At 38.5% G+C, this 19,729-nt stretch overlaps 2 protein-coding genes across 5 annotated transcripts in view; one reads left to right on the top strand and one right to left on the bottom strand.

Annotated features, from left to right (window-relative positions):
• The window catches only part of LOC119784127 (mitogen-activated protein kinase-binding protein 1-like), a 31,421-nt gene extending 21,324 nt beyond the window's left edge, over positions 1-10,097 (top strand). Inside the window, exons 21-33 of the mRNA XM_038286038.1 lie at positions 350-384; positions 1,180-1,380; positions 1,462-1,592; positions 1,711-1,850; positions 2,241-2,429; positions 2,740-2,806; positions 5,068-5,211; positions 5,358-5,524; positions 5,760-6,356; positions 6,455-6,542; positions 7,558-7,634; positions 8,149-8,234; positions 9,698-10,097. Coding sequence (XP_038141966.1) covers positions 350-384; positions 1,180-1,380; positions 1,462-1,592; positions 1,711-1,850; positions 2,241-2,429; positions 2,740-2,806; positions 5,068-5,211; positions 5,358-5,524; positions 5,760-6,356; positions 6,455-6,542; positions 7,558-7,634; positions 8,149-8,234; positions 9,698-9,937 — 2,162 coding nt within the window. The 3' untranslated portion in view covers positions 9,938-10,097. The remainder of the gene's footprint in view (positions 1-349; positions 385-1,179; positions 1,381-1,461; positions 1,593-1,710; positions 1,851-2,240; positions 2,430-2,739; positions 2,807-5,067; positions 5,212-5,357; positions 5,525-5,759; positions 6,357-6,454; positions 6,543-7,557; positions 7,635-8,148; positions 8,235-9,697) is intronic.
• A 478-nt stretch (positions 10,098-10,575) lies between these two features.
• On the bottom strand, positions 10,576-16,953 carry LOC119784125 (galectin-3). Of its 4 annotated transcripts, none has more exons than XR_005280894.1 (6): positions 15,022-15,032; positions 14,296-14,916; positions 14,115-14,203; positions 11,992-12,163; positions 11,234-11,452; positions 10,576-11,170 (listed from the first exon to the last, which is right to left on the bottom strand). XR_005280894.1 is itself a non-coding variant. In XM_038286037.1 (6 exons), the coding sequence occupies exons 2-6, from the start codon at positions 15,025-15,027 to the stop codon at positions 11,294-11,296; spliced, it is 948 nt and encodes a 315-aa protein (XP_038141965.1). In that variant the 5' UTR covers positions 15,028-15,032; positions 16,876-16,953; the 3' UTR covers positions 10,577-11,293. The 4 variants fall into 4 exon arrangements, 3 of the variants coding, with proteins under 3 accessions (XP_038141963.1, XP_038141965.1, XP_038141964.1); XM_038286037.1 differs by adding an exon at positions 16,876-16,953 and having other exon boundaries at positions 10,577-11,452; positions 14,296-14,817; XM_038286036.1 differs by lacking the exon at positions 10,576-11,170 and adding an exon at positions 16,876-16,953 and having other exon boundaries at positions 11,294-11,452; positions 14,296-14,817; positions 14,986-15,032.
• Between the last annotated feature and the right edge of the window lie 2,776 nt (positions 16,954-19,729).

Here is a 19,729-nt window from a genome sequence, read left to right as displayed (position 1 = left end):
GCCAACATTTCTATAAATCCTTTGTTTTTATTGGTCTTCAGTAATATTCTAATTTTCTGATATGATGAATTTGAGATTTTCATTTGTTGTCATTTGTAATCATCAAAATTAAACAAAATAAACATCTGAAATATATGAGTTTGTATGTAATGTATGAATATAATATACAAGTTTCACTTTTTAAATGGAATTACTTAAATCAATCTACTTTTTCATGATATTCTAATTTTATGACCAGCACCTGTATATTCCCATGTAGAGAGTGAGAAAATACAACAGCCTTGCAGAAGAGAAGTCATTATGACATGATTTTTCAACCTAATTATGATTTTCTTTCATCCAATATTAGGTTCAGAAGGAGAACAGCAGTGGGAGCACAGAAAGGTAACAAAGTTCATTCTAATTAAACTGAAAACTAAATCTCACAATTACTCAAATCAAAGCCACAAACATCTGAGTACTTTACCAGGATTTGATGCAACAGAATATCCTTGAAAAATCATCCAATGAAAGCTATTGAGTTCAGAGGGTCATGCTGTGGAGAAGCTGCCCCTGGCACAGCTAGGAGTTTACATACCACAGATATTACCTTAAGTGAAGACTGAGGATTACTGCTGGAAAAGCTGCAAAAAATATTGTTTGCCACATCAAACATAAAAAAAAATGTATTCTGGTCAGCTAAGAACCAAACTTTCCCAATAAACATGATGCATTACCCTGCTTCACAGCATCCAAACTGGGAGCATGGCAATGGCAGCATCATGCTGTGGGGATTGTTTTTTTATCCAGCAGAGGGATCTAAATACAGGAGAGCTGATGCTGTAGGATAGTTCCTCTTCATGATCATACTCTGCTTTGTGATAGTTTATCTAAAAGAAAACAAAACAGATTAAATATCTTAAGTCTGTTTTTGTAACACAACACAGTTTGAAGAAGCTGGTGTAATCTGAACGTATGTCTATGTGTTTTGACTGATATTGTCTTATGCAATCTTGTGTTGTTTGTCTTCCTGCCTCAGGACGACAGATGTAAATTAGCAACTATGCTATAATCTGGCTCATTTACAATCTGTACAGAAGTATAAGATTGTTCATTAATGTGCTCTGTCCTGATTAAATAAATAAATAAAATAAATCTAAAGCTTTGCACGTCAGCTGTTCTTTCCTGCTTCCTCTGTAGGAAGGAGCTGTCCCCCAAATCATTCCTGATCCCACTAAACGTCCACGGCGACGCTGGTCTCGTCGTATTGGCTCACTGGAACTGATGGTAAAATCCATGCTGGACTTGAGGCAGCTTGAGACATTTGCTCAAAAGAAAAGCACCAACTACCCCACACAGGAAAGAGACAGACAGAGCAGCTCCAGCTTTCAAGATCTTGAGGTAAGTGGAATTTTGTACCTGAAGAACAAGCAGTTTGGATTTAGATGGATGTTTTTCAAACCTGTGAGGCTGTTTCAGGATTATCATGTGGAGGAGAGATCCAGAAGGCGTCTAGCATGGCTGCCCTCAGCCTCGTCCAAGTGTGCCAAGGAGATGGATAGAGCAGTGACCTTCCCTGAGGAAAACGAAGAAGACACAAGTCCAGCAGAGAGGTATCTCATCAACAATGCCACTTTTTTTCTACCAAGGGGAAGAAATGCCCATTTATTCATTTTAGATGTTAAGTGTTTCTCCATTATTTTATTTATCATGCCCATGTATGTCCTGCAGTGATTACATGGTGGCAGAACAGCCCCGTACCCCACAGAGACAATTGATCCGCTCTGAGAGCCAGGACAGCCGCAGCCCAGACAGTGCCTGCTCGCTGGGCTATGACAGCAGGGAATCCAGCCCGGATCGCACCCTGGATGGTAAGGTCAACATTCATACCCCTTCAACTGTCCAGCCTATGAACAAAAAAAAAAAAAACTGCACTGTCCTCACACTGAAACATGGTGGTGGCAGCATCATGCTGTGGGGAAGTTTTTACTCAGCAGGGATTGGGAATATTCATTTGGTGATTTGTGTAGGTCAGTTTGGTTCCATTGAACTAAAATACATATTTTTGTTGTAGTAAAATGACAAAATGTGCCCAATGTGGGATTTAAAAGCTGAATGTGACATTTAGCGTCTTTAGAGCTGTACTTTATCTAAATACCAAATGCTAACGCTGGGGCAAAGTCATGAAGTAAATAGTTTCCCTTCATCTGATCTGTGCTTCCACTTGTATCAGTTCCTCACTCTGCTTTCATTTCCTGCAGATGTGGACTGTGTGAGTCAGGGCCGCTCTGATGAGGAGAATGAAGAAGAGGAGGAGGAGTCTGAGAGGAAGGCTGTGTTAGTAACCAGTATGGATGAAGCTCTGAGGACAGTGAATGACTTTTATGAGCCCAATCAGGAGGACTTCCTGAGGCAGAACTTTGAGACCCTGTCAGAAGGCTGCAGCTCAGGTAGGGCTGATCAGACCCACACACATCATTGGTAGATTTCCCTTTAATGCTTTTGCTTTGAGACAGAAGAGTGTCTGTTGAAACAAATCCTGGTGTAGATCATCGGTTTTTACGTCTAAGGCCGTTTAACGTATTGAACAATAGATCCCAGTTTGGGCTCAGCCTCAGGACTTTTTTTTTTTCTCTCACAATATCTTAATCTCTTTTACGGACCAACCATCCAGACACAGACATTGATTCCTCTCCTGGTCTCACCTCCACTTTCTGTTTCTGTCTCCATCTTTCTGTCCTTTTTTATTTCTTCCTGCAGCTGAGCAGAGCAGAGTCCCCAGACTCAGCATGTCTTCACGCTTCCTGGCCAAAGGACATAATAACAGGTACTGCTGACCGCCTCGGGCTCATCTGGACCCTTGGCTATGATTATAAACCCTTCTGGGTGCTGACAGGCTGCTCTGTTAAACAACCTACGTACCTTTGTGATCTATCTAAGCTGTCAGTTGGATGGTTGTCTCAAGTTAGAAATGAACTGCTTTTTTTATTTTGATAAAGTAGAAGATACTGATTATAGTTATTTCGGTACAGCACAGGAACACGTTTGATGTGTTTAAATTGAAATTTAATCTGACAAAACAGCACCAGGTAGTGATTAACAGTAGATAGGAAGGAAATAGAAACAGTTTTTCAGAGAGGAAAGTGTGGCATTGATTTGCAGGATGATTCTGTCAGCATTTTGTAGTATCAATATTTTCTGTTGTTACAGTTCATGTGTCATTTCACCTTGCTTTTTCTTTTCTTTTTTTACAAGATTTCAATCCATTCAGTGTATATCTGTGAACAGCAACTTTTAAATCTCGTTCAGATTCTAATTAGTATTTAGATCTCGACTGAATAATTCTAACACCTTAATATTCTGCTGAAATGGAGATTTCAGCCCCGGATTCAAGTCTTTTGCAGCTTCTGGTAGACCTTCTTGCAGGGTTGTTCTGCATCTAAGCTAAATCCATGTTCCCTTCAGCACCAAGTTTTATTATTGTTCACTTAAACTAAGGAAATAACAAAAACTAGAATCAAAAAGCATTTTGGTTGACTGAAAAACAAAACAAAATCTAGACCTAAACAAAAGCTGAAACTGTAATAGGAGTTTACAAAACAAATTAAAGGAATAGTGGAGGATTGTCTTTTTAAGGGGGGGTCATCAAAATAAGTGGTCCTCCTAACTGTCAATCATTCTTGTAATAAGGCCGTCCTACGTGCTCGTCTCCATTTTGACTTACCAGTCTTTTGTAAAGTAAGCTTGTATCAGCGATGTAAACAGAGCGTGCATCAGGAGGAATGGGTTTTTGCATGCTCTCACACGCATTCAATAGGTGTAATGGGTTGGGTTGTTCATGTGCATTTTTTTTTAAGTGGAGAGGGCAATGCTTTTCAGAAATTCACAAAAATCCTACACTATACCTTTAAAACCAACTGAATTTAATAAGAATATTAGTTTATTTATTTCAATGCGTTCATATGAGGTTTAGTTTCTAGTTGCTTTTTTTACGCCAGCAGATGGCAGGTACTGCAGTTAGGTCATTCTGTTTCTAATGGGATTTTATATCTTATTTTTTTGTGAGTCATGTTGCATAAAATAATAATAATAATAATAATAATAATAATAATAATAATAATAATCTAAGACTACTAAAAACCTATTTGAAACTAAGCATAAAAAAACTACGTTTTCTGACAAATACTAAAAAAGGAATTAAAACTAAAATAGGGATGATAATCAGAAGTCAAACTAAATAAAAAGAAAAACTAATCAACATTTCAAAACTCTATAAACCTTGATTGGCACTTAAAGGATTCCATGTCCCTGCAGCATGACGCCACCACCGTGCTTCACTGTAGGGATGATCTGTTTAGAGTTATCTGCAGTGCATTTATGCCAGAAAAATGAAAAACCCCAAATGTTTGAAACTTATTTTTCCTGTGTTCTCTACCTAACTTTGAGGCTTTCACAGAACTGCTTAATTATGTTCTAGTTTGGAATTTATCTAAAAATAAAAGATGATGAAAAGACACACCACAACTTTTAGATGTCCATTTGTTAATAAAAAGAAAAAACATATATCCTTTTCCTTCCATTTTGGAGTTAGGCTTAAAACTTTCTGCATCTCTATGTTGTAAATTCCATATAAATTACACTGCAGATGTAAGTTGGTAACATGATAAAATTGAAAGGTTGATGTGATCACTGGCTGATCCTTCGTTAAAGTTGCTCCACCAATCAAAATACAGAAGAGGATTTTTACGTGTGTGAGGGGTTAGACTGAGGGGAGCCACTGAGTGCAAATGCAGAAATGCAACAGGGAACTTGTTTAAGAGTAAACTTTTTAAACCTGGTTATTAAATAGAGGAATTTAAAGTATTCATTTATCTTGGACTGTCAGTAAAAGAGAAACTAATATTTCTAGAAGTTGCATAAGAAGAACCTCTGTGCAAAGCTCTAAATCTCACTGATTTCCACGGTGTGGCTTTAATTCTATTCCTGTGCCACAGCTTGATAAAGTCAGCCTTCCTACCAAAACACGCACAAGGAAAATAAATGTTTTCTTCTTTTTTGTCACTCTGCAATCACTTCCCTTCTATGTAGACCAGTAGCTCCATTTGCCAGAGTGACTGAATCAGGACAAGGACACAAATCTGCTGAGCCTCTGGTGTCGAAAGTTCGTCCCTTGATGGACGAGAGGAGAGAGATGGAAGACAGGATCCCCGCTTCCCCCATCAGACCCGAGAGGTAATGAGAAAACTCAGACTTCTAGTCAGAGAAATGTTTCAAACCGAGACAGGAATATTAAGAGCCTCACCTGGAAACTTTACAATCAAATGTAGGGTTTGTACAAGCATTTTATTTATTTTCATTAATGCCGTGTGTGATCTCAGCAGGCCTCCTGAGAAAAGTCCCCCTCCTAAACTTCGTCCACTGAAGAAAAAGACCTCGTGGTCCCCTGAATGGAGGAAGTCGACCCCCACATCAGCGACCTCCTCCATGCTGGATATACCAGCTGCTTTCCAGAAGTCGTTCTCTGCACAGAACCTATATGCATCCTGTAAGTTTTTCTTCTTTATCCGATCCTGTTACTGTGCTGTGACGTTTAATGTTTAAACCAGTTTGCCATGTTTGGTACCGTTTTTCTGATTGATCTTTTAGCAGAATTCACCTTACTCATGCTTAATATTTCAGTTTAAAAATTCACATCCATATAAAAAAAATTGAGATTATTTTTTATATGTAGAAAAATTATATAAATGTACTATATCATATTATCTTCTTTTCTTTTCCAGCTGCACGCTCCCCTGTGCCCTCTGGTGTCCAAAGGGAGCTGCAGAAGAGACCTCAGCAGCTGCTTTTGACTAATAGCGCCACCAATCCTTCCTTTTACTTCTCTTCCCCCTCCTCTGGATCACCACACACCCCACCCTCACCCCCAGCCTGGGAGAGCCCCAAACTAAAGCCCCAGCACTCCTACATGAACCCCACAGCTAGCTCAAAGGCCAAACGCAGCCGATCCACCTCTCCAAGAGACAGTCTACAGTCCTGCTCCCCCTGCTTCCCTGAAGGTAGGAGGTCACCCTGGGAGCTGGAGGTGGAGTCTAGCCGCCTCTCTTCATCATCTGGCATCCATCTCCCATCCTCCGACTCATCTGAATCGTCCCTTTCGTTGAGAGCTCTCTCAAAAAGCTCCTCTCTGGCTCAGCATCGTCAAACAGGAGCCCTTTTGACCCAGAGCACTCAGCCTTCCCGTATCCCGCTCCCGAAGCAGCCTCTGAGCCCTCGGCGCAGCCTGATCCTCGACGTGAAGCCGATCCCTGGTCTCAGGGCTTCTGTCTCTACTGCGGATATTTGCTGTGCTGTTTCACCGTCCCCTGATAAAACACAAGGTCAGACAATGAGAGAAGCACACACCCGTAGCTACACACTGATACATGGCTGAGGAGCTCCACATCTAACAAGATGTCCACATCTCTCCTGTTTTCAGCACGATGCAGACAGCTCTCTTTAAGTCTGGATCCTTCGCTGCCGAGTTCACTGCCAGTGAAGCAGAAGAGAGACACCTTTCCTGAGAGGTAAAGTAGATTTTAGAGAAGCACATCCTTTGGTATACATTGTCTTCTTTAACTTTTTCACATTGTGTTATATTACAGCTGAAAACGTATGTGTGTGTTCGGTGATTTCCTTTGATCGTGACAAGCAGGCTAGTGCATAACTTTGACATGCAAAAACCCCTAAAAAGGGTGTTCCAGAATCTAAAAAAGTTTGTATACCTTGATTTGAACCAGATTCTCTTATAGAACAAATCCTGTGTTTAACTCTATCCATCTTCCCAGTTAGTCTGACTAGCCTCTTTTTCCCAGCTAAACAAAAATAATGTTTTTCCATCTAGGCCAAAAAAAGAGAGGTATTCCCAGATTATCTTTTCCTCTTTTTGCTGTGCAAAATAAATAAAAAATATAGCCTTAAACTTAGTGCCACTGTGGAGCAGGCTCCTCATGTGCAGAGTCCACCCGGAGCTTAATTTCTGGCATTTGGAGGTTTTGCACATCTCTCTTTCTATATCTGTTGTAAATATCAACAAATGCATCCAATGCCACCAAATAAAATAAAAATGAAGTTGACTGCCTAAATCGTCTTAATCTTTGCTGTCTAGTATACTGTTTTTTTCAGCTAATTTCTCCTGATAAACCTTCATGGAGCAGCTAGTTTTGTGCTAACACTAAAAACACTAAAAACTAAAAACTGCACAACTCTATTCAATGATTATTCAACTTTTTCATCAACTGGATGCCATGGATTTTATTTTGTGGGATCAGAAAAAAACGGTAGAAATGAAGATCAATTAAACAGTTTTAAGATTAATATTTGATTTGATGCTGGATGAAAACTACAATTTCCTTCTATTTTACTGTTATGTTCTACATTGATGGTCTGTCACATATAGTCCCAATAAAATATAATGAAGTTTGTGGCTGTAAAGTAACACAATGTGGGAGAAAAATCCTTTTTCAAACTACTTTTAGGCTTTTCTATCTATAGGAACAACATTTTATCTGTAATTAAGACATTTTCACAATGTATTCCCAGTGTTACGGAGGGAGGTGCAGCGGCTAAAGAGCGCCCTCTGGTGTCAGAAGAAGACCGGATTTTGAGCCAACAGAAAGGTTTGACCTCTTAATCACTGCAGGCTCTATGTGCCTTTTTTGACTTTATTAATAACACTTTGTTTCCATCTGAAATTATGAGATCTGTATGCCTGCTTGAGAGAATTTCCCTCTGAGTGTGTTCTTCTCTCTGTAACCATATAAAGAAAGTACATACAAGTAGTTGAGAGACTTTTACACAGACATTAAGATTGTAGCTAAATGTTCCTGCATTTTTCCACTGATGTAAACCAAGGCAAACACGGCTTCATTTTGTTTAGAAAACAGCAAAACTGAAAAACAACTTCAAGTGATAACTGTCCTGCTGGAAGATATAGGGTGTGAAATTAATTTTCTCTCCATTTCACGGCTCCCACAGCTACTTCTTCTCTTTAATGCTCTTCAGACATAATGTTTTCTCTGCTTTGGGGCTACCACAGTCAACATGCTGTACTGTATCTGTGTATCTGCACGCTCTGATTTGCAGCACCCTGTGATAAACGTTAAGGCTGTTCTCTCCATCTCCTCGCTGTAGATCATTCAGTCACCCCTGAGACTTGCAGGCAAGCCGTCAACGATCTTCACCAGAGTTTGAGGGAAACGATTGTTCTGTACACTGCGGTGAGTGAGTTTGAATTGCATGTGATTAGTAAGAAGGGACTTTAATTTTCAACTTTAGGCAATAGAAGCTGAGAGATTGGCCCTTGGCTAATTCACTTTAACACATTATTTGCAAAAGTCTAGTGCCATTTGATAATTCTGAAATGATGAATTAGGGGAATAACTATCCCAGAAGATCTTTCACTGTCAAATATGGGGAGTACTGAGGCAGCAAAGGGGGGAATAATTTTCACAGTGACCATTAGGTGTACGGATGATCAAAGGGACTGAGATTATAGAAATATAGCATGAAATATTTCAATTTGAAGCAAATAACTGTACCATCAAATGTCCCATGAGACGATTAGATGCTATTTGAATAATAAGACGTACATTAAATCTTGATTTAAGCATTTAAATCTAGTATTAAATGATAAATATTCATTTAAAATTATACAAGTAAATAACCAAATATATATATGTTTTATATCAAATAATTTAAAAAGTCACACATTTGTAAAATGTAGGTTAAATTAATGATTAATGGTTGTTAAAAAGGCGTTTAGTGTTATTTTGAGGTCCACAGGCTGAAATGTTTAGGGGCACCTGATCCAGATTAAATGACCATAACTGCCTGTTTATAGGATTAGATGGATCCCTTTCATGGCTCCAACTAAGATTATTCAGAGTGCTATAATACACCAGCTAATATCACTGCTACATTACAAGCATGACTAACTCCCAGTGGATTTAACCTTCTGGTTTTAATCCATTTTTTCATTTGAGAAAAAGAATTCAGAGCGGCCCGTCTCTGGTTTTAGTCTAAGCATACTGTTTTGGACTTATGAGGCCCAGGCTCACTGTTTGTTGGATATATATGATAGAGAAACTAGAAGGGAGTATTGCCTGCTGAGACGGCACCCTGCATGTTTCTTGTCAGGGACAGGTTCTTCAGTGATGCTTAGCAGGATTTTTTCCACCAGGTACATAGGTACATAGCTCATGGCAAACTTTATACTGGACTTTAGTGGCTGTCCTTCAACAATGACTTCTCCTCCAAGTTATGAATCGCTGAAGCTCCTCCAGAGTTACCATTTGCCTTCTTGTCTAACTCCATTCTCCATTCTCGTCTCTCAGATTTTAGTTCACATAATTTCCTCCTCATACATGGGATCCTTTTTGTGTCTTGACTGTTTAGTCTCTGTAAGTTGACATGATAAGAGGAGCCAAAGTGGCAACAAAGAAAGAGATTAAAGACCTTTTTGTGAAGTTGAGGCATTCCCAAACCATTTTCCCACTTAAAAGATGTATGTATTTTTCAGCCACTTTGAAAACTGTTGCTATGAATTTAGAAAAGTTAGTGTCTTTAACCATGCCTGGTTTAATTAGATATCTTATATGGTTCAGTTCATCTCATCCCCCAGGCTGCATATCCATATCCATCCTATTCTACATCTAATGCTTACTCTGTGTTTTTACCACAGTTACTTAAAGACGACCAACCACAGAGTGAAGACCAAGAGGAGATGAGGAGCTTCCTGTCCGAGGCTCTGTTCAGGGTTAAGGCGGAGCTGCATTCGCTGCCTCTTAGTAGCTCAAAGAGCGAGGGGCCCCCAGCAGCCCCAGTGTTAAACTGCGATGGCGACAAAGCTCTGGCGCTGCTGGAGCAGTACACTGAGCTGCTTGTGAAATCTGTGGAGAGGAGGTTGGACACTAAGACCTGATTGATATTCTGACATGCGAAGAAGCTTTAGCACTGTGAACTGCACCATTTCTATTTGCACTAAACATTTCATGCACATGCTAACAATCCCCTTTAGAGAACATGAGAATGAGACTCTGAAATGTTTTTTAGTTGAAATGGACTTCGGACAAGTTGATTAACTTTTTTTTTTAAATATAAAGCATTTCAACTTGCAAAGCACCCTAGAATGTTAGGGAAACTGTAGGGCAATGTACATATTTATTAGGCAGATTATGGGGTTTCTGCTAGACTCTAATACTCTGGCCTTTTATATACACAAGTGTTATTTTATTTTGTGATTCCAGAGATACAATAATTTGGTCAGAATGGTAATGATTTTATGATAATTTTGATAACATTTCTACATTTCTAGGTCATGTCTGTGCCAACAGGTTCTTTATTATAGAATCGTTCTGTTCTCTATGCAGTTTGTACTTTTTATTGTTTACTATCGTTCACCTATATCCTATTTATACTTTGGTTTCCGTTTTATATGCTCTGAAATTTTTTTCTCCAAAAGATCTTGTGTTAATCTGTGTACAGTTTCAAGTTGCCAATAAATAAATGAACTTAAAAAATTAAAACAACTTCTTAATCAGATTTTTATTTAAGAACAATAAAACTGCATTGAACACCTTAGTTCAGCATGTTTACCTCAATAAAGCTTTTTATGATTTTTTATTTAATTGAAAGAATAACGTAGACAACTAAGCTCTTCAGACAGAAAACTAAAGATGCCATAAATGTTTCATTTCATATAGACTGGAGATCCTGTCTATGGTAGCTTTATTGAAGATATATGTAATATTTCATTGTTAATGCATTATGGAAAAACAGTTAACAATATTGAATATGTGCACATTCTGATTTATTTTTTCAATGTATTACATACATAAAAGAACACTAGTGGAATCAGAAATATAAGATAAAATGCTTAGTTATTTAGCTGTTTGTCATTATGCTGGTGCTATTAAATTATAGCTTAATATATCTAAGCTTAAAGCAACAAGATCTGATAATCCTATTAAGTAAAACATTTGTTTTCATTTAAATAAATACTAATGTTGTAGTACTTTGTAAAAAGAAGAAAAAAAAAGTGGAATAACATCACGGTATTCCTTTCATTTTTGAATTGGAAAAGCAATAATTCTATTAGTTCATACAGACTGGTTTAGTCATTCATATATATTTTTAACTTAGATTAAATAAAATGTTTCTCAAGTGTGAAATAAAACAAAGCAAAAAAAAAAAAAAAGGAAAGAAAATTATAATTGAGCATATATTTGTTCCAGTCAATTGAATTGAATAGAAAATCTGTTGGAGTTTCGTTCCTTCCTTAGGGAAGCGTCTCCACATTGACATAAGTAAGGACGACGTCATGCAGGATGTTGATCCGGGCGATTTGGTTTAGCTCTCTGACGCGGTGACGGAACTCAAACTGCGGGATGTTGTTCACCGCCACCCTGAAGGTCTCAGGAGTGCACAGGATCTTCATCTGGGAAAACACACAACATTTTTTGCTAAACTGGCAATTTTTATGAAATCTGCTGCTGAGTTAGGAGCCAAGCATTTGAAAAATCCCAGTCACTGCTTTAGTCAGACCCCTATAGGTTCTGCCTCACTTTCTTCTATTCATGCAGGCAGAAGGACTGCTGGACTCAGCTCCCCATATTAAACGCCTTTTGGTTGTTACATGTAATAATCATTGATGTTAGACAATAGGAGACCCCACTGACCTCCAACAGTCTCCCTGCAGTAAAGCAGCACTCTTATCTAGGATCCGGCTACACAAACGACTTCTCAACCTTTTCCAAACATTAGCCTGACATTAACTGTGAGAAAGTAACCTAGAGTCAGTGGCACTGACTGCCTATTGCAACAGTAGGTATTAAATTCTTGCAATATTTGCTGGCTGCTAAAGAGATGCCAGGAGTGTCTTTGTTTTTTATTGTAACCCTTTTAGAGGAGTGAGAACAAATGAATGTATTTCACTTAGGTCTTAAATCGTTGTGTCGGTCTTACTGGTTTTCTTACCTCAAAAGGGCTCCCAGCAGCGAAAGGGAAGGGTCCCTTTAGGTCCCTCTCTTCTGGGCCCCAGCGATCACCCACTTTGCTGTTCCGGACCACCACCTGCTTGCCCCCCTCGTTAAAGCGTGGGTTGATGTGAAAGGCGATGTCATTGCCTCTCAGGAAGTTCACAGTGAACCTAAGGGGAACCAGGCTGCTTATATTTTATCCTTTTATTTTCTGCATAACCTCCTGTACTAACTATCATGCATGGCATTTGGTGTCATGTCAGCTGCAAATGCCTTTAGGTTTTAAGTTGGGATTTAATGTGACTGATCAACACAGATCTTAAGAAGACAAATGATTGATTTTAGAAATAAAAGGCCAGAATTGGAGATGGGAATCCCCCGACCCATAATGGTGTAGGCATGTGTTTCTTTTTTACTTCCCTCATTGGAAAAACAGTATTAAGAGGTAAAATTTTCTTGAATATGATCAAATCTTCTCATTTTTAAATAGATCTGCCAAAAGGGTAGGCAGCAAGTTGCTTGCTAGAATCCTTAAAACTTGTTAAATACATTTCTTGAACTGACATATTGCTTAACATTAAAATAAGAAATTTTAGCAATAAATTGCTAAAACATAGCTGAAGTAGCAAAAAAAAGAGTTACTACTCAGGATAATTTTTTCTCTTCTCTTAGTATGTCTGTTAACCCTTTATACTGCAAATTACAGTTTTTCATCACTTGCATACTCCTTACAAATGTCCACCCCCAAATCTTATTTTGGCATTTGACCAATTAGATGAGCCCTTAAATAAAATAATATTACCTACTGTAAATTAAGTTAAAAAAAAGGTAACAAGTCAAGAAAAAAAAAGATAAAAGGCTAATTGAAAAGTTAAAAAGTAAAGTTAAACAGTTAATAAGCCTAATAAACCTTGATATTTAGGTTTTTAACAAAAAAATGTAAGTGCCAGTATAAGCATTAATGCCTCTAAGGTTATGTTGTACCAAAATAAGTGTCTATTTCACTCTCAGAGTATGTTTCATGAATTTCTTATAGAAGCCCTTATGTTATCTTATGTTTTCTTAATATATTCGGGCAAGTTGGCGTTTCTTGCCAACTTGACATTATTACATTGACATTATTATTATTTTTTTTATTATTATTTTTTTTTTTTTTTTTTTTACAAAATATCCATATTTTTTGAATGTTGCAAAGCTAATAATGTCTTGTCCTGGATTCCAATAACACTATTGGCTTGAAATTTATATTTTTAAAGTATGTAACTGAGTGCACTATAGAGGGTTAACAATGCTTTTGTCAAATTTATGAAAATTGAACAATTTGAATTGCCTCTAAGCAAAGCAAAACTAGGATTTAAAGGAGCAGCAAGATATAAATATACTGTAGGATTAACCTAAATAATCCTTATTTATCACCTGGGATGAAAATAACATTCTCTATGTTTTTCTCCATTCAAACCAAGAGGTACGGCCCAGATCTACTTTGGTGTAGCTTGTATCCAGTGTTTACTTTCTGGTGTCTGAGCCAATCATATGAGAGGTCCAGGGTTGCCAAAACAGAGGGCAGCATTTGGTATTTAATGTTGGCAAAAAGAGCAGCAGTCTGCAACCATGTAGAGAAGATAACTAAAAATAGTTTCAACAACACTCAAGCAGCCCTGGGTGTTTTTGTGTGAATACTTTTGAAGTATTTGCACAACAATTTTTCTGTGGCTGAACAGTCTTCACTGATCGTCTTTAACTTAACTGAGCTACGTCCTCATCTCTTTTGACTGGACAAGCATAAAGATACACTCTCAAAAGGAGAGAAGGAGCACTGTGTGTTTGATGTGCTACTCAGATTTAAGACATTTCATTATTATTAAGTCCGATCAAATAGATAAAGCCAAGCTTGAGTTTCTAGGTTAATATGTTAAACTTAACTTAATCTGTGGGAGGAAATGGAAACTGATTTTCAGGGTAATTCTCTGGGCCGAATAAAGACAAGGAATGGTTAACCTTAAACAGCCTTAAGAGAGACATCCATGACTATCTTCAGGTGGTTGTGTTGGTCTGTTCCATAAAATCCCAATGAAAAGGACATGTTAAAATAAGAGCTGTGAATGCATCTATGAGGCTCACATTTTAGCGTTTGGTTTGATGTGACCCAGGATCGTCATCATCATTTTGTCATATACTCCTCGAGCCAGGTTTAAGTTGTACGGCACACTCTGCATGGAGAGAGGGAGGTAACATATACCTTAATTAAAGCACAGCAACACCATTGTATTGCAGATTTATCTTTGGGTTCTTTAGTACTGACCATAGGTCCGGATGTGGGGGGAAGCCAGTGTAGAGGCATCATAGATGGGTTCTGTCCAGGCCATCCTGACTGTCCCGGGTTATAAGGCCAACCAGGGTGAGCTGGCCATCCTGGTACACTCGGATGGATGGTGGCTGCAGGGGCAACAGCAGGAGCTACGGCAGGAACCTGAGTTTGAATGGGAGCTGGTTGCTGGATCGGCTGGTACTGAGGGGCTGGCCAGCATGGCTGACAGGGCTGCTGAACTGATGGAGCTTGTACAGGCACTGCGGTTGGTGCTGGTGGTGTTATAACTTGATTTGGTGCCGAAACTGAAATCGGAGCTGGAACAGAAACTGGTGCTGGTTGTGAAGCGGGCCAGCAGGCCGTGTTTGGTTGGCCGGTCCAGCATGGCACTGGCTGGGTTGGCTGCCCAGGCCAGGTGGGGAATGCAGCTCCAGAAGGCGGTAGGTTGGGCCAAAGGCTGCTGGCCTGTGGGGCAGAACCAGAGGACGGGCAGCTGCCACACAGAGCGTCAGCATGCTGAGACGGAGGAGAGGGGGAGGATGGTGAGTGAGGGGGGTCAGGAGCCAGCAGGGAGATACGTGGAAGAGAAAGAGTGGACAGGATGGAGGAAACCAACTTGCAGATGCAAACGTAAGCAAAAATTTCAGCATTTATATTCACAAGGGGTAAAAGTATTATTCTTACCAGTGTGGCGATCTGAGAATTTGATGTGCTACTTACGTCCATGCTGCCTGTCAGAACAAATCTGGGTTCAGTTTACCTTTTCCAAATTCTCACAGAAAAAAGTCAATGAAATAACTGGAAGTTTTTGAATCTGTGAGTTAATGTAGCAACAAATATGGTATCCCACCCAAAAAAGGTTATTTGATAAGTAAAACCTACCAAACCTTCTGACTTAGATTTAAAGGTGCTGTCTTTTGAATATTTGCAGATTCTATAACCTAAACACAGTTGTCCTTTTCATAGTTTGTTATTAAAGTAGGAATAAATGTGCATTATTTTTTCACAGAGACATTTATGATTTGTGTTCCATGAAATATAAAGCTTAGAATAATCAATCAGGAGAAGAAAACCTGAGTGTGTTATGTCTGATTTTTTTAATCTAATTACGGTACACCAGAACGGATCCTAAAAAAACAATTAAACTCAAAACTCTTCAGCTGTTGTTGAATCCTTTGCTTTTTAAAGCAATATCTCATTTGACATTTTACAGTTAATTTAATTTCAACAGGCATCTACTGAAACTATCCCATGTGTTTACATTCACTGTATGAAACTAAAGAGAATGATGCTTATTGGGTGTTTGGTTTGCATTTATGTCTTGATCATTTCGGGGTTCTTTTTTATGATGTCGCCTTATTCGGCTGTTTATCACCATTATTGCGGTTTTACTCCATCAGTTCATCCCTTGTGTAAAGTTTGTTTGCTATTTTTTTGATTTCTGTGAATTTGGATGAACTTTTTTCAGTTTAATTTGCTCTATAAGTCTGCTTACCTTCCCTCAGTTTCGCTCCTCCACATTCCCTTTATTTAACTCACCTTAATTGGGAGCTTAAATAACTCAATTTCAGGTAATAATTAGGGTCCCTCAACCACCCCATGTATTGAGATGTTTACTTAATATTGACACAGACCATGCTTTGTGACGTCCTTTCTGCCGCCAGAGACACCCAGACAATAGGGATCTACCACCCTGGTACTTCATGTTCTCCCTCGGGCAACTTTCCCCTGTTTTTCTTCCAAAGTAATGGTTTTCTTTACTTAAATACTTCAATTATTGTTTTATCCGACCACAGGATGCTCTGAAAATTACATTTTTAACTGTAATGTGGCTAGTTAGATATGTTCTGAGTGGCCTTTTAGCTCAGGTCCAATACTTGCTTTATGGTCAACACCTTCATCACATCTTCTGCTTTTATTGGGTTGATAAAAGACTTTTAAAAATGGAATACATTCATAATAGGAGAGCAGAAATGTTCTCCAGAACTTATACATTCTGTTTGTACTCGAATAGGATTATTTTGAGCAGATGATTAAGGCATCATATATATATATATATATATATATATATATATATATATATATATATATATATATATATATATATATATATATATATATATATTTACGTAAAGCGTGTTTAGACAATCTTTTGGTGCAAGGAGAGAGCAATACATAATCCCCTAATCTGGAAAATAGAAGTATTTTAATCATCCTAGGTACCTTAAAGCACTAATGATTTAGCCTGAAGTCTGTGAGGAAACATGGTCATGTCTTATTAGATATATTTATGAAGGCAATTGGTTTTAACTTTAGCCTTTAGTTTTTGTTTAGCTGCCTCTGCTCTATTTTCCATTTTTTCAATCAGATTTTTTAAATTTATCTTGCTTTTAGATGAAAAACATCAATAATGGTATCGAAATAATGGTAAAATAACCCTTTTCTAAACAAAATAATTTATCAGAAATTTGGATTTTAGTGTTGCCATTAATGTTTTACTTAAATAAAAAAAGTAAGGTTGTTTTATAGATTGGTAGGGAATCTGCATAAGAAACAGATAAGAACTTTGGTTACCTTTCTTTGCGTTCGGTCCTCAGGTGCAGGTTGGAGCAGGTTGCAGGTTCTGCCGTGGTTCTGGATGTTTGACTGCATCTGAGCACAAATAAAAAGCCTTTTATAGCCCCAAATACTCACACCAACAGGCCCCTCCTCACCTCAGCATTCCTTTGCCAGACTAAAACAGCTTTCTATGTGTAAAAAAAATGCTTTTCTGTTCTCTTCAGGGTATTTCACACAGGTTTAATGTGTAACTGATGTTCAATATTTCTCATGCAAGTTTTAATGATCTTAAAATAAAAATGCAGGAAAGAAAGCAACAAAAGCACCAAAGTTGAATCTGTACATTTTTCATCTATTGTTGTGACTCCTATAAACATGCGAAACAATAAATAGGTGAAGTGTTATGGTTCCAGATGAATTTCTCTGTATTTACCAGAGGTTTTTAGACAGCACAATGATTTGTTTTTCATGCTGACAGTGGTCAGTTTCACCGTTTAGCAGTCATGGGACAGTGATGCACTCAAAGAGTAACACAATTATTGGAGATGGACGAGGAAGTCAGGACCTGCCGCTGTTTTCTCTATGGTCACATGACTCACACAGGGATGGCTGAAAGGTCACACATCGCCTCATGGTTCACCTCCACATTTATTTCATTGTTTCTCATCTGCTAAATCTCCTGCTTCTGCTTTAATACTCAATATTATTCCCCTCTCCACCAGCTTTGCTCCGTCCTTCATAAACATGACGGATTGCAGGGGTCAAACTCAGATGAAAAAATAGTTCTGTGATTATCCAATAAATCCCCACGGCAACAGCGTCATAATAACACACATGGATTCACACAGTCAATGTGCTTTGCATCACCTCGTTATTAGATTACCCGTCATCTGAGCTGAAAAATGTCTGAAACGGCAAATGCTCCTAGAATGATATAAACTACCAGCATTCCTACCAGCTGGTTTTACAATTTTAAACCCTGACTACACACAGAAATCAACAGTATGTTCACTGTAATTATTTTTGTCACTAATGGCCATGAAACTAAAAGACTTTTGTTTGGATTTTAACAAATAAATCTTAATGATGCAACAATGGCTGTTTGGTGAGCAATACCAGCAAAACAATCTGACAAGAAGAAAAGAAAGGTTTTTAAAGATCCAGTACCAAATTTTTAATTTTTTTACACAACAACTTTGTACTTCATTCTATTTTTGAGGGATATATGAAACAGGTCGTCACAGAATGCGGCAAAATTGCAAAGAGGAAGGAAGGGTCAACCCCAATCAGACAAGTCATGTTGTCCTCCATGAAGGTGAACCTTTGTCCTTGTTTCAAATGTTGTGCTTTTAGCTTCCAACAGGTCCATAATACCTCATGGTGGCTGCAGTTCTTCATCCCTCAGTCTGGGGAGGCTATCAGACAGTCAAAGGCTTATCATTATAATTTAGCTTAAGCAAAATAGAACACACCAAATAGGTAGTAGGGGAAAACAAATTTAACGTTAGATATATATAAGAAGAAGGAGCAAAAATCCTGGTCTCTGGGTGTGCAAAGCTGGAGGTATATCAGACTTACAGCTTTTACCTGTAAAATTTCCATTGTGGTGCTCTAGAGATTACGGAGTTGTTATGGATAATGTTGGGCTACCTTTCTAAATGTTGGTATCCTTCTAACATACACAAATGTTCCTCTAAAGGTGCTTGGCATTACATTTCTTTCTCATGCATACCTTCAGAACAAATCTTCACTGGGAAACATTCCGAAGCATACGGTCTACAGTTTGTTTCCTGTTTGGATCGTAAGCCTCCTGAGAGCATAAACTGCCAACATTAACTTCCTCAACCCTTCTAAGAACTCAATTTGGCCTCAGCTGCAGGACTAATTTGATGAAGAGCCGTGATAGGCACATACTGCATGCATAACAAATATAGCTCAGTTTCAACTTGAGAGCAAATTACAGTGCTTCACTCCAGTGGATGTTTACCATGTGGTTCTGACATGTGCCTGCTGATGAGAGTGAACAAGTAATGATGTCACTCAGAGGAGATCTTCTTTTTGTTGTATCAGCCAATGAGAGAAAAAGGAGGGAACCATGAGGCATGCTGCTGTTGGGCAGAAGATAGCTTTCTGGCAGGAGAAAGGCTTTCCAAAGTGACGATGGAGGCCTTAGCCTCTGATAAGCTCTGGGCCCTGTTCCAGAAATTGTAAGCTCCAAACTCCTCACATCCAGACGCTTGCTACCCTATCCCTTCATCATGTCTTTCTTCTTAAACACACAATAACTGAATGAGGGAAGTGCAAACAGGCAGTTCTGTGGGGTAATCCCACTGTGACTGGCATTTCTGATTTGGTTTGCTTTTGTGCCTTCTAAGACTGAGTGAAAGATGAAATCAGAGGGAGTGTGCGTAAGAGATAGTAAGAGTGAGAGAAAAGCTTTCAGATACAATATTGCTTCAGTTGCCATGGGGACTGTAGTATGTTTTTTCTTATTGTAGAGGCCTGAGTGTTTGTAAGAGCATATCTTTCTTTGAATGTCACATAGAGAGATTATTATTACAAATTACGACAGGGTCGTTCTCCACATACGTTCTTGTTGATGTGTGAGCCATAAACCACAATGTAGTAAACTGACCTTATAAAGCCATGCACTTCCATAGAGCACCACTGGATGGAGACATGAAAATTTACCTTGGGGCGGAGGCTCATGTGGAAGCTAACCCTAACAAAATGTTCTGCTATGCTCCTTTTGACAGCTGACATTTACAAAACAAACAAACACTCCCCATTAAGAGGCTTGATGATCAACTGAAACATCAGTTTGGAAAACTTCACTAACTGTTCTGACTGTCTTCTTTCAGCCAGCGTG

The sequence above is a fragment of the Cyprinodon tularosa genome, unplaced genomic scaffold (assembly GCF_016077235.1).
Source record: "Cyprinodon tularosa strain WSP-4 unplaced genomic scaffold, ASM1607723v1 ctg22, whole genome shotgun sequence".
Taxonomy (NCBI): Eukaryota; Metazoa; Chordata; class Actinopteri; order Cyprinodontiformes; family Cyprinodontidae; genus Cyprinodon; species Cyprinodon tularosa.
This window is presented reverse-complemented; position numbering and strand designations above follow the sequence as displayed.